At 43.1% G+C, this 13,919-nt stretch overlaps 1 protein-coding gene across 16 annotated transcripts in view; it reads left to right on the top strand.

The window, feature by feature from the left end:
• mib1 (MIB E3 ubiquitin protein ligase 1) overlaps positions 1–13,919 on the top strand; it is a 70,223-nt gene that overhangs the window by 41,735 nt on the left and 14,569 nt on the right. For all 16 annotated transcript variants that reach the window (XR_005209096.1, XM_037786906.1, XM_037786903.1 and 13 more), the window contains exons 13-15: positions 11,140–11,272; positions 12,326–12,412; positions 12,874–13,032. Coding sequence is in view for 15 of the 16 variants with exons in the window: in XM_037786906.1 (XP_037642834.1) it covers positions 11,140–11,272; positions 12,326–12,412; positions 12,874–13,032 (379 nt within the window). In the remaining variant the exon portion in view is untranslated. The remainder of the gene's footprint in view (positions 1–11,139; positions 11,273–12,325; positions 12,413–12,873; positions 13,033–13,919) is intronic.

Raw genomic sequence — 13,919 nt, 5'->3', positions numbered from 1 at the left:
CTTCCTCCCAGGGCCGGGCCAACAGTGGCTCTGAGCCAATAGATAAGCTCAGCCGTGCTGTAATGCTCTGTCTGTCCTGTGGCAAGCTGAAACATTGAGTCCTGGCTGCTACGTTGCTATAGCACATGTTGGAAGAGGGAGGGGCGGGGGGTAGCAGAGGGAGGGAAGGATGGATGGATAGAGGGGAAAGGGAGGAAACGAGGGATCAAGGGATGGATGGAGGGATAGGGAGGGGTACATCTCTTACTGAAGGGACTCAAGGACATAAAGAGCTTTTGGGAAAGTGACTATAGCATGCAAAGAGAAAAGCTTGCATTGTGACGACACCATAACCACTGATGATATGGGTTTTTTTGCCCACTTGCCAAACCTAGAAAGAGCAGGATTTATTTGTGGCACTTTAAGTGCCTCGGCAATGCAGGTAATAAATATGACAGAGCAAGGTGATGTACTTCCACAGCACAGCTGTCAGGCATCTTTAATATTTCCTCCCCCCATTTAAAAACAAATGTAGTTTATCTATTTACTTGATGTATTGGCATAAGTAATAGAATTTATTTTTGCGTATTGATGGTACTTAAACATCAGTGATGGTACTTTGGTTTGTGTTTTTTATGAAACGCTGAGAAGTGTGCTGCACATTTCTTAGCTGAGTGAGCGCATGTAAAACACCAGAATAGACCTTGCAGTATAGTAAATACGGTTTCACACAACACAAAACTCAAGAAAACATGTCACTGAGTACATTTTACTAAGCTGGCCACCTCGTGTGATTGAATATTGTTATTAGGGCTGTCAAAGCTAACCTGACAATAACGGCACTAATTTCTGTAACGCAATTTGCGATTTTTAATTAACCTCTTAAAAATCTGACGGGTCGGCATCATGCCCTGCCGCCATTCGATCTTTTGGAGATTGTAGTGGGCGGGCTTTAAAGTTAGAGTGGAGATACTGGTACTATATGAAACTATAAAAAAAAGAAATTCATTGATACCAACAATGTCATACAAGATTGTTGAGAAGGAGTAAAAATAACGCTCCAAATTTGAGCTAAATGTGGGTGAGGAAAAACTGGCATGGCCATTTTCAAAGGGGTCCCTTGACCTCTGACCTCAAGATATGTGAATGAAAATGGGTTCTATGGGTACCCACGAGTCTCCCCTTTACAGACATGCCCACTTTATGATAATCACATGCAGTTTGGGGCAAGTCATAGTCAAGTCAGCACACTGACACACTGACAGCTGTTGTTGCCTGTTGGGCTTGAGTTTGCCATGTTATGATTTGAGCATGTTTGTTTCTGCTATATGCAGTACCTGTGAGGGTTTCTGGACAATATTTGTCATTGTTTTGAGTTGTTAATTTATTTCCAATAATAAATAGTAAAAAAAAAAACAGTATCAATCTCTGACAAAGTTGTCAATGTAAAATTGCGAGAGAGTAATTTATAATTTAATCATTTCCATGGTGTTTTATTTATGTCATGTATCACTTTTAATTAATTATGGAAATTATTTTATTGTAGAAAAACAGTCATTTTATAATTTGGAGAGCCATCTTTTAATTTGGGATGATTTAAATTGTATTTTGAGACGATGGTCAAAAAAGTTAATTTCGAGCCCTGAAGCTAATGAAGGATTAGAACTGGTGACCCGTTTTAACAATATCAAATGTTTCGGGAGCCAAAATTGCTGATTTTCAAGTCTTGTGCGAACAACTTCGAAATGGTGTTCACCTGTGCGATGTGTCAAAAAACTTCTGCTCAGTATCCCATGTCCAGACATGTACAATTTTTGTCAGCGGATGGAGTATTAGTAACCCTAATGCACTCCGAGGGACACATTCAGGCCGATGCTCACAGCTAAAACCAAGCTTAGCTGTTGAATAATGCAGACCAGGTTACCTTGGTAACCCCGTACGGACACTGAAGTCAGTGGCTCCCATGTAAATGCAGTATGACAGGTCAGAGAGGATAAGGAGTTGTGTTTGTTTGTGGCGTTTGGTGTGCTTGTGCATGTGTGGGTCTTTGTGTCCGAACATGCAAAGAATACTGAAGAAAATCGACAGTAAAAAAAAAGCATTACATTATTGGGCTTGGGCGGAGTGGCTTACATGCAAAATTGTTGGAGAAAACCATCATCTGTAGAATCACGAATCTGTGTGGAATACATGTAAGTTTCTATGGAGCCTTATCTGCGTAATGTATAGTTCATACAAGCTCCATTCCCCCGCCATTATAAAGCTCTCTGTTAGACATTTTCTGTGCTGCTCTGGGGCATATGGCCTGTTGTCTCAGTGCTTAGGGGAGGCAGTAGCTGATACAAGGCCCTTTGATCCCTATTATTTCCCTCTGCAAACAATAGATTTTAATTACCAAACCGCTTTTGTCAGCCACAGCTTCTCCCTCTGCTGGTGTGCCTAAAAGTGTAACTGTTGAAAAAGTCAGACTCATCAGCTGCAATGTGGCAGCTTGTTCGTGTCACTTTGGATCTGTTCTGCCAATTACCGCGGAAGAGAATTTGATGGTGCTTTATCCTTGTTTTTCTGTTTACTGGTACTGCTGGCTTGCTGTGTGTAAAGGGACCCTCACCGGTTACAACATACAGAAATGAGCGTTTCAGGGGGATGGTGAACATAATGTGTTTGTGGGGGCAGAAAGGTGGGAGGCAGGCCAGGGAGTGGGGGGGGGGGGGGGGGGGGGGGGGGGGGGGGGTGATTTAACGTGGTAGATTTGCAGTGAGACTGTAGATCATGGGAGCCTCTCAGACCGTCTGCCCGTATGGTGACAGTGTGGCATGCTGCTGAGTGGCTGTCGATCGAAGGACCTTCAGCACGGCTGAATTCTCCACCGCTCTGCAAAACCCAGTCAATCCCTCTGTTCTATTTACTGCTTTGTACCTCAGCGTGGAAGCACTTGCAGTTAATTTCACCAGGCGGGAGCAAGTCTGATTTTTTGTTTCACTGAAACTTAAAGAAACTTTATAATCACGAAACGGCCAGTATCTCAGTCACAATTAAAGAGTAGTTGTCGGTCAGAAATGAAACATTGGCTTCACAGGTGAGAAGTCATTTAGATTCTGGTGGGTTAGATTGTGTCCTAAAAACAAAGGACATGGTGGCTCCACACACAGCCTGCTAATGACCTAGCAGGTTAGAAAACATACATATTATGGTTCAAATTCAGGGTTTTCTGTATCTCAATGTGAGGCCAAGAGGGTACTTAACAAAGTGGAGATTAGGGCAAGAACTTTTTTGCTGAAGTCCACCTGCGTAAAAAGCAACCATTGACAAAAGGCCTCCAAAAAATGTCCAAAGACAAATTTGCTGCGTCTTGTTTCTTGGACTGTAGAAAACCACAGATGGAGCATGTGTGCTACGTTGCCTTTAGGTTTCCAAAGGGATATCTTGGGCACCTAAAAATGTCTTATTCAGCATTCGTTTGTACTTAGCAAAAAGCCAAACTGGCAACGGCCAAAAACCAAGATTGTGACGACCAAGATGCCGAACTCGAGGCTTCAAAATGTCCACAAACCAATGGGTAACGTCACACCCATCAATAAAAAACATTACATATACTGTACATACAATATGTTAAACAGCATCCGAGATATATTGATATGGCAGAGTGCATAGGTGTGCAGATATTGACAATTGGTGGACAAGGTTTTGTTTTCATGAATTTAATTTCTGGATTACAGTCAGAGAAAGGTTTGTAGCAAAGGGAGTGAGAAAAGGAGTTAGAGACGTCTTTCTTTGCTCTGTTAGCAGCTTGTTATGCGGCGCTATGACTGTAATGACAGGAAAGAGAGGCCGGTGAGTGTGGATGCTCTGGTGACGGCGTACTCAAATCTGTTTGTATCTTTTGTCTGATAAGTCATTTGAGCTACAGCTTTCATTTTCTGCGTCTCGGTTTGTATACTCTGTCCCGCGTCAAGTCAACCGTTCAAAGTGCTGTTACTAAATCTGTCATGTAGTTTTGTCATCTTTTATCATATTCTGTTTTTTTACACATTCTCAAAGTGTGTTCACTCCTTTATGTCAGACCCAGGTCAACTACTTGTGAGTCATTTTCATTCAGTTAAAATTAATTTCAATTCAGTTTTATTAATATTTGTTCAACAAAGAACAAAAGATGAATGCACAACCTATTAGTTATGACCCAGGCCTTCCCAAGCCTGTGTGAAAAGGGTTGTTCATTCATAAATCACATGGTTGTTTTATAGGTAATGATGCTATTGGGCGATTGTTCGACATAGTGTGCGTGATTTAGGAATCTCTTTTTATCTAATATAATCTGCATGTCCTTGCTTTATCTTTTATGTCAGTTTGCGCTTTTTGGGTAAAAGGATGTATATTATGACTATAATGGCTGCTGCAGAAATGAGAATGAGGCTTTTTCAAGGTGCTGAGGAGAATAAAGTGCAAAGGAAGAGTAGCACGGGGAAAATAATTGGGTCATCTCGAACCAATGGGACATTAACGCGCCATTGGGCTTCTCTGACTGTCTTGCTGCCTCCTTCTTCTATGAATCAGGACGCGCCATAATACCAGGTGATTTAAGGCTAATTAAAGCTAAGTCTTTATAGGCCCCCACCTACTTCCCAAATGGACAGACAACTGTACCTGAGATGCTTGAAAATGCACCTGGCGTCTCCTAAACAACCTTCAAGGCACAGGCAATAGCTATAGTGATAACCAAAACATTATAGAAATGCACCTCGTTCCCGTCTTCCCCCTTCCCTTCCCGGTTTATGCAAATAGTCCTTAATAAAAGCATGCTCACTCAGGGGCCTCAGGTACAGGCAGGCAGGGGAAGGTCACATTGTAGGGAAAATTATTCTCTTCACGGCATGGTAATGAAAGGCTTTTTTTATTGAGCGGAGCCAGCTAGGTTCTTGTCCTCAGCTCTCACTGCTGCACTGCTGGCCCGGACGCTATCTGTTTATTTACTCTGCCCAGTAGCTGTGGGACGGCCCTGACAAAGTGAACTGGTAACTAATTGCTTCTAGCGGTGGAGTGATGGCCTGGATGAACTTTTAAGGGGCTCTGAAAGTCAACCAGTTATATTTGTATGGGGATTATAGGCTGCTTAAATCATGTGTCCCGTCCAATATCTGCTGTGTTATTTAGTGACAGCATAACTGCTGCTGTCACTAAACATGCAGCAGTGGGTAGAACTGGAGCAAATATGATTTAAAAAAAGTTATTTTTATAAAACGGTCACTATATCCTGACAGTGGTGCATGAGACAGGTAATCTGAAAAAAATCTCTGGTGTCCTCCGGTGCTCCTGATGGCATCTGCACTAGGCTGCGCCGATCAAATATGAATCAATATTCTGTTACTGTAATGCCTATTTATCACCTCAAATGTTTTCAGAAACATCTTGTAGTTTACTGTGTAGCTGTTAAATGAGAAAGTTTGTTACCCGGCCGCCATGCGAGTGATTTACAGCTGCCACCGTTAAATGAACAGCCAATAGGAACGCTCTCTCTCTGAAATTGGCCAAAGTCTTCCGTCACAAGCTAGATTGTTTTAAAGCCTGAAAACAGAGCCAAGAGGAGGTGCAGAAGTCTAGTTATCTATCAGTAGACTTGAATTACAATATGCTGATTTTCACACACCTTTTCAAAAATAATCATCATTCACAGCGACATGTTTTAAGATCAGTGAGATCCTGAACAGTTTTATGTCTCTAACCCTCCCAGCTGCCACTGACTTAAGGACTCGGTGCCTTCCAAACCTCTCACACATGATGGAGAGTGCCTCCCCTGCCCTGGGTGGGAAGGGGGGCTCCATTTGGGGTTGGTGTGTTGTATTTGTGAATGATTTGTTGGGAACAGGGTTCACTATTTCAAAGGGACCTGAAAGTATTGATCCTGTCCCCGATGAGCTGACACCTCATGTATCGTCTGAAGTCGTCTCATCTCGAAAGTCGAAAGGCTGCTCCAATAAGGACCTTGCATCAGGGGGAAAATCCTACCGGTGTTGGGGAAGGAATTATTGGTAAACCTCATGGAACATTGTGACCAGCTAAGTTTGTCGAAGGCAGTATGGATAAGGTTAGGCATCTAAGACTATTTTTGACAAAATGATTTAAACTAAACTCTCCAGCTTCTTTTCCCAAAGACTTGTAACCGTATCAAATGGTGTTCATCAGCGAATAGAAATTGCTCAGTTGTCATGGAGATGAATGTTTCGACATGCCAGCTTAGTAGCTGTTACAATTTAATCCACTGCACTTTTAGGATGTCTTGTGCACGTTTGCTTAAAGTTAAACACATTTTGTTAAAGTTTGAAAAGTGGTACAGATAGAATACATCTTCATCCATGATACAGTTTAACCCTTAAAAACGGATCCTGTGGGCGGCCACGGAGAGATTGTTGTTTGCATGATCCTGTTTAAATCGATCTAAAATAAAAACCATAATAGCTAGAGCATTAATTCATCTTTTCGGACGCACTGAACTGTAATTTACATCGTCACTTCCTGAGAGCCTCCTTGCTGGTTGGAGACATGTAACCATAGTAACCCATGCCAACCTCATGTGACCAAAACAACGGTTTGTCAGAATCAAATTCTGAATTAATTTAAAATATATATTACGCCTAGCAAAGTGAAATCTTATACTTACAGTTAAATTGAAGCGTCATTGACATTACAGAGCTGTCCGTTATGCACGTTGTTGTTCCTACGGCATTGCATTGTGGGATATTTATGCCGCCGTAGTGTCCAGCGTTTGCATACTGTAATACTTCCCCAGAAATAGTATGCAATATGCATACTATTGGTTTCATACTAAGCTCTCAGACATACTAAAAAATCGCACATACTATTTTAGCGTACTAAATAGCATGTTAGTATGGAATTTGGGACGCAACCCTTCTGTCTTTCGCGTCATTACGTTGTAGGCTCGTGAACATGGTGAAATGTGCGGTGGCGCCAGAGTATTGCCCCATACGGAGATCATCGTTTGCATGGTTCTGTTTAAATCAATGTAAAATAAAAGCTATAATAACTACAGCATTCATTTTTTTTGGCAGCAGAAACCGAAGGCTTTTGTTTTTCGCGTTATCACATTTTCCGCTTGTGATGACATCATTACATTACATGTGGAACGTAACGAAACTATCAAAACGTCTTTTCCACTCGATCTGCTCTTATAAATGAGCATATCTCAGAAACAAAAAAGATTGCGAAACTCAAATAATTTATGGAGTGTTAAGAAATATTTAAATTTTTCTACATTTAGAAATCTTTCGGATCAGTTTGTTTTGTTTTTATTTAGTAACATTTTATTTGACACAATTTCAGTACTTTATCAATTATAATAGTTTATTGACTGACATAACCTTGTAGCTTAGCTTGTACAAATTTTAGTGATATGAAGCGTTTGAAGATAGTTTGAGAAATGAAAAATACCAATATAGGCACTGAAGGACCATTTCTATTGCAGAGTTCCAAGGGTTAAAGCTCTGGTAAAAGTTAGTAAATGCACCTTGAGTTGGGATTGTATTCCAAGGTCAAGACTGAAATTTGATGGTTGCAAACATTTTGGTTAATGTATTGGGGTACGGAGTATTTACCCCCACCAGTATAGAGCTGATCTGTATGCTTGATCATATAAGCACTGATCATTTCCATTATCAGTTGTATAAAGCATTTTATTTTTCCAAGGCAGGTGGCACTTTTTGGGGACTAATTTCCGATGCAGAATCTCTTTTCTTGAGCTTGAAGCCTCGGTTAATGGATGACGGTATGCCAAACACGTCTCCTACATCAGAGTAACCATATGTTTGTGCACAGCCATTAATCTCAGGCTGGATGTTGACTGTTCCCGTTTTGCCCTGTCCTACCCAAGTTATTGTCCCCCGACTCTCACTTCCTGTTGTAATAACGGCTACTGACCACCACACAGATGGCTGTCAGCCAGGCGAGGGCGGCAGAAGGGACCTGTCGACCCCTACGCTCACACTCACACACACACAATTGCACGCACACGCACGCTTCCGCTGTCTTACATACAATGACAAACGCCGACACACACAGAGCTGAGGGCGTCAGAGAGCGTCCTGGTCAATGACAAATTGCAGCCCAAGACAACGGGCCCCGGTGTAGCTCTCCTCAGGGACTCTTGAGATCTCTCACAGGGTGACCCAGTTCCATCACGTCTCCCCTTCTCTCCTCTACCGTTCCCTTCCCTCAGCTGCACGTCCTCCTGCATTCACACAGCATTGGTTTTAAAGTTCAGTTGCTATAAGGGGATCCTCACTTCACTCTAAATATCTGCCTCCTTCTCGTAGCAGATAACCTGAGTTGTCTAAATGTTAACTCCCGGGTCAAGTCGGCATCTCCTGCTCAGTAAAAGATCTGCAGCCTGAGCTGCCACTCTACAACCTACCTCAAGGGCCAACTCACAGTTTCTCTCACACCACCCTCGGTCACCGCTAACATCACTTACTCAAGAGATAAAAAAAAACCAACTAGGATTTATTTCTTGGTTCTTAATTCACTCTCTTTTTTTTCTGCCTTTACAGCAAATAGCTTAACTGCAATGCAGCATTGCCAGTATGGGGCATTAATATTAATGTCCGCCCATTTCGCCCAGCGTGGCAGGGAGCCTGTCAATCTAGACTTCTATTGGAGGGGCTCCTTACACCAGCAAACACCTGCCCAGCACTCAAGTGCCTGCTTCTGACACTAGAAGGCGCCAGTCTGCCCCTGTAGTGTTGCAGGCGTGCATTTATTGGCCAGCTGTTCGACATATAGGAGATATTTCCAGCCAATCCAGATCGCACAAATGTTATACATTGCACCAATAGGAGGAAGGAAATTGGCACAAAAAGAACAAAGGCTTTATGTGGGACAATTGCCCTTGATTCTGATGGAAACAGTTGTAGTAAAAAACTGCATTCCTGTATTGTCTATCAGCCTCACTTGAAAGAAAGCTAAAAGAGTGCTGTGTTTAACCGCTGGGAATAAGTTTTTATGTTACAGCTTCAGGCAAGAATCTGATGTGGCAAGGTCTTTTTCTTGAATAATTTGCTTGTTTTAAGTCTCAACTCCTATCCAGTGGGAGGGCCATGGATGAAATTACTCAAAAAGTCCCCCCTGAGATGGTAAATCTACAGCATGCAAGCAAGTAATTCTTTGTAACAAAGGCGACACATTACGAATGTGAGATTAGGCAGAGTGGGTGCGGTTGCTATCACATTTAAGCAGTGCTTCTCTGCATTAAGTGGTTGAAGATGGCTGCAAGCAATGCAGGTGTGTGTGTGTGTGTGCGTAAAGCCTCTGTGCAATGAGAGGTAGATAGAGAGAGAGAGAGAGAGAGAGAGCAAGAGGGAGCCTGGGATCAGTGTGCTGCGCTGTTCATCACTGCAGCAGTATACCAGCCCCGGATCTGTGTCCGTACAGAGGTGCTGACTGCCTGCCCCCTCCCCCCCCCCACTCCCCTGCCTCCCTGCCCCTCTTTCTCTGCTTTCCTCAAGAGGCTGTGCTGATGATGCTCTCTTTCATTACTCCAGAAGGAGGGAGACAAGCTGTAGGTTTAGCAAAAAACCCGCAGGGAAACCAGCCATCCTGATTACCTTCAGTCTGAAAGCCTGCCAGCATGTTGGTTTGCATTTCTCTCTTTTCCTCTGTCTTAGTAGTTAACAGTTTCCATTGATTGTGCAGGGCAGGCTGTGGCCTCCTTGCTCTGTGCTGGAGCCCATTTCCTCCCCGTGCTGTTTCCGACCCTATTTACCTCACCGTTGTGTATGTAAACACTCCAGCGCTCGCTCGGGGGGCTGTTCAGCCATATCAAAGTCAGAGTAAAATGGGCTGCCTCCCTTTTTGTCGCAGTTCAAAGATATGCCCTGCATGATTATTCAGGGTTAATCAAGGTCAGAAGTGTTCCCTCCAGCATTGCTGCTTTAATGCTTATTGAAGGTACATTGTGTACCCAACTACAGACAAGATGCAAGAAGAGCAGTTCAGGGATATGGCTTTAAAGTGTCTTGTTTTATATTCCATAGCATTTGCACAAATTGAAGAGTTTGCATTTGTAACCGTTGTTCCTCATCACATGTCCTCGACTGATGCGCTGGTCACACACTAAATTACGGATGCGTCTCTTCTCATGTACCATATGCCTGGATGTGTGCCCAGGGGCTAAAGCAAGAAGAGAGGTAGAGGTTGGGTGTAAAAAGATAATGGTTTAGTTCAAACACTAAACTAAATCTAGTAAGAAGAAGAGTGTTAACTGTTTATTTCTAATTACAACAGTTCTACAGCTTAAATCAAATCTCATGGATTTTTTTTTTTAAATGTTTCCCTTCTGTCTTTTTTTGCGTTCTTTGCATTTAATAAGGAATGGAAACATGTGTGGCTTCCTTTTACTAGTAAAACAGACATCTCTTTTTTTTCAATGTAGGAAGTGACAGTCAACCTCCCTCTATCTCCACTGTGACTCTTGTACAGTTGTCTTTGCAGCCACTTCTCTCTGTGGCACACATCCTCTAAATGACCTTCAATGGCACAGAACTGACTGACTCTTTTCACCACACCAGGCTACTTCTGTTAAACAGCGCTGTTTAAACAATGCCCCCCCTTCCCACCCTGCCTGCTTCATCCCCAGGAGGAGACCTGAGTGAATGCAGCTAAACCTTGTGTAATTACCATTTTGCCTCCCAATGATAGGCGCTTTTGCGCATCATCAAGGGAAAAGTGGCTTCCTTTTTTAACTGAAGAGATGGTAGGGGGACGGGTACTCTAAAATAAAACACAGCTCTTGTATCGCTCAGAGCTTGATGTAAATAACACTCTGCTTGGGAAAGCAACTCCTCCCTAAGTTGATTTAGTATTCTTGTCCCTATGTGTGAAAATGGGATATGCTCTGCTGTAAAAAAAAAAAAAAAAAAGTGTTGGAATATGCTGTGTATCAGCAGTACAGACACTGCGATGTGTTTGCTTACAGCAGCTTGTGTCTGGCCCCCAGCTATCATAGAGTGCATGCGACTTTCAGTCATTCACATTGGCAGTTTACATCAGAAACTATCGACTATACTTTCTGTACCTTCTTGGGCTTTTTCCGTCATGCTTCCCAGCTTAGACCGTCAAACACTCACTTTTTTTCTCCCTTTCTCCTCTGTGCAGTGCCATGCGTGTGCTGCTATCTAAACTCCCGAGGCCTTGGATCGTAGACGAGAAGAAGGACGACGGTTACACTGCACTGCACCTGGCTGCCCTCAACAACCACGTGGAGGTGGCTGAGCTGTTGGTGCACCAGGTAACAAAACACAAGTACTCATAGACATATAAATAGCTCATTTGAATGCATGCTTATCAAAATTATTCACACTCCATAAGAGACCCCTTTCGTTTACAGTTATTAGCGCAAAGCATAGCTGCATCAGCTCAGCCTGAACTTCTGGCTCTCCCTGCCTGCAGACCATTAAGAGCAGCTTCTACAGCACTCCCTACAGCCAGCAAGCTGTAGACCAGTTGAAGCTGCTATAAGTGCCTTTTTTTTATTGAATCCATACGGTTCACAGAGCCTCCAGGGGTATTCTTTAGTGCTGTTGGGCCCTCATATCCTCCTCCTCTTGCAATCATAGGTTCATGCTCTTTTTCCCTTCTGAGATTGCAGGTTTAACTCTCTGAAGATTAACACATACAGGAGTTTACAGCAGAAGTCACCTGACCAAGCGGTGAACTGGGTTAATTTGGATATGGTGCAAGGCAGCAATGTTGCTGCAACATTCCAACGCATGAACGCTCGCTGTGCAAGCTACCTTTCTTTTAGCCGGGGACGGCCTTTTTTCCTCCCAAGTCCCTGCAATGGGCTGGTTCGCAGTGATGGCTCAGCTTTCTATTCAGAAATTGCACCACGCTACAAGGTGCACTGCAGATTCCCTGCCAGCCAGCCAACCCAGCCAGCCAGTCAGTCAGTCTTATTACTTGGGGATTTCACACACTGCCTGATCACAATGCTTATCTTCCCTCCACATCTCCTCAGCTGAGGTGTTCGCAATTGGAAATGACAATCACATGCAGCGTTATTGTAGGATGCGTTTTTTTTTTTCCAACCCCCTAGGTGACACTTTGTTGGTCGGCAGGGTTGAAGGAAGGAAGGAAGGTTCTGTCACGGCACATAAAGCCAGAATACAATCTTTCATGAGCTGAACAATTATTTTACTTTTTAACTGAATTATTTTTTTTTTGTCTACATTTATCACATATTTATGGGAACACAATGTATGTGTGACTCATTATGGTTGGCTGTTTATGTATGCACAAATGTCCATATGTTTATTGTGTGTGTTTGCTTCTCTCCTTCAAGGGCAGTGCCAGCTTAGACATCCAGAACGTCAACCAGCAGACGGCGTTACACCTGGCGGTAGAGCGTCAACACACCCAGATAGTCCGGGTTAGTGGGTCCTCTTCTTTCTTATGCTTCTATCATTTTCACTTCCATCACAAACTGTCTCTAGTTATCTCTCTATCAGTCCCTCATTCACAAAGGGGGAGTAGTACATCAGCGCAGCCCCACATTTAATTTACACTGGTGGATGTCCTGCAGTTGAATGAAGTCCTGCTTCAGATTGATGCTGTGTAGGGAAATGCTCTGAGGCAGTGTCTTGGTTAGAGTCATTTGGCGTAGTATTGGATTGAGATTGCCACGTTGCCATCTTGTGGACTCAAGAAAAAATGCACTCCATAATTGGGGAGTACAACACTGAGGCAGCTCATTGTGAGCAGCAACCTTATAAATCAGCACTGTGGCATTTGCATTGTAGCATAAAATTAAAGCTGCTTTATGGTTATTGCTAGGGTTTCTGTTTGACTGCCTGTTTGCGCGACTGCTTATTTATGTGTCGTTCTTAACAGCTGCTGGTGCGGGCAGAGGCCAAGCTCGACGTGCAGGACAAGGACGGGGACACACCACTTCATGAGGCACTGCGTCACCACACGCTGTCCCAACTGCGACAGCTCCAAGATATGCAGGACGTCAGCAAAGTGGAGCCATGGGAACCCTCAAAGAACACAGTGCGTACACATCTATTATTAACCACCTCACTGGTCCTCTTAGATGGCAGTCGTTTACTTGGGTCAAGGTTCCTTAAGGTATCATAAGGCATCACAACATTACAGTGAAATGAAACCGCTTTGTGTGTTGTCTAACAGCCAAGAGATGCAGTTATCAACAAGAAAACAACAAACTGAAAACCCTGGAGGTCAATCGTAGAAAGCAGGAAATGTGGCACCTCATTATCCAATAGGCTGATGTGATTCAGTTAAACATTCCCCGATGTATTTGTCTACAAAAGGCACGCACATTAATGCAGCATGTTAACTTTAAACTACCTTCCATTGCTCAACTGCCACTCACGGCTCTTCAACGTTTAAAACCCATTTATATTCTACACCTGCTTTTTCCTGTTGAGGGTCTTACCAGCATAAATTTGACAGAACACTACGAGACACCCTGAACAAGACACCAGTGTATTCCAGGGCTGAGGCACATACAAACATATTCACACCTGGGGACAGCTCCTGCCTCCTTTATACAACAGCCCGGCGTGTGAGACAGAATAATGCACCTTTTGCAACGTGCTGCAGATTTGATGTATTTGAGATTGAAGAGCAGTACTGATGGTTGAGAGGGCAACAAGTCATCACCAATGGCTACTGTGTTTCTAGTAATCCTATAATAACTCTGGAGTAAACACACAGTAATAGAAACCCATGGTTATCTTTTCATACCAAAGCTTAACAGTGTCAGATCTGTGTTGGGAGCAAGGTCGTGTAATTCTGGTTGGCTAACTCACTTTAACCCCTTCTAACTTCTAACTAACAGCAAACATTGAACTTTCTTTTTTAAAATTGAATTGAACACATAAGACTTCATAAAATCCAGATAATGAAAAAATAAG

Source organism: Sebastes umbrosus, chromosome 12 (genome assembly GCF_015220745.1).
Source record: "Sebastes umbrosus isolate fSebUmb1 chromosome 12, fSebUmb1.pri, whole genome shotgun sequence".
Taxonomy (NCBI): domain Eukaryota; kingdom Metazoa; phylum Chordata; class Actinopteri; order Perciformes; family Sebastidae; genus Sebastes; species Sebastes umbrosus.
Note: the sequence above shows the minus strand (reverse complement) of the source record. Positions and strands in the feature narration are given on the sequence as shown.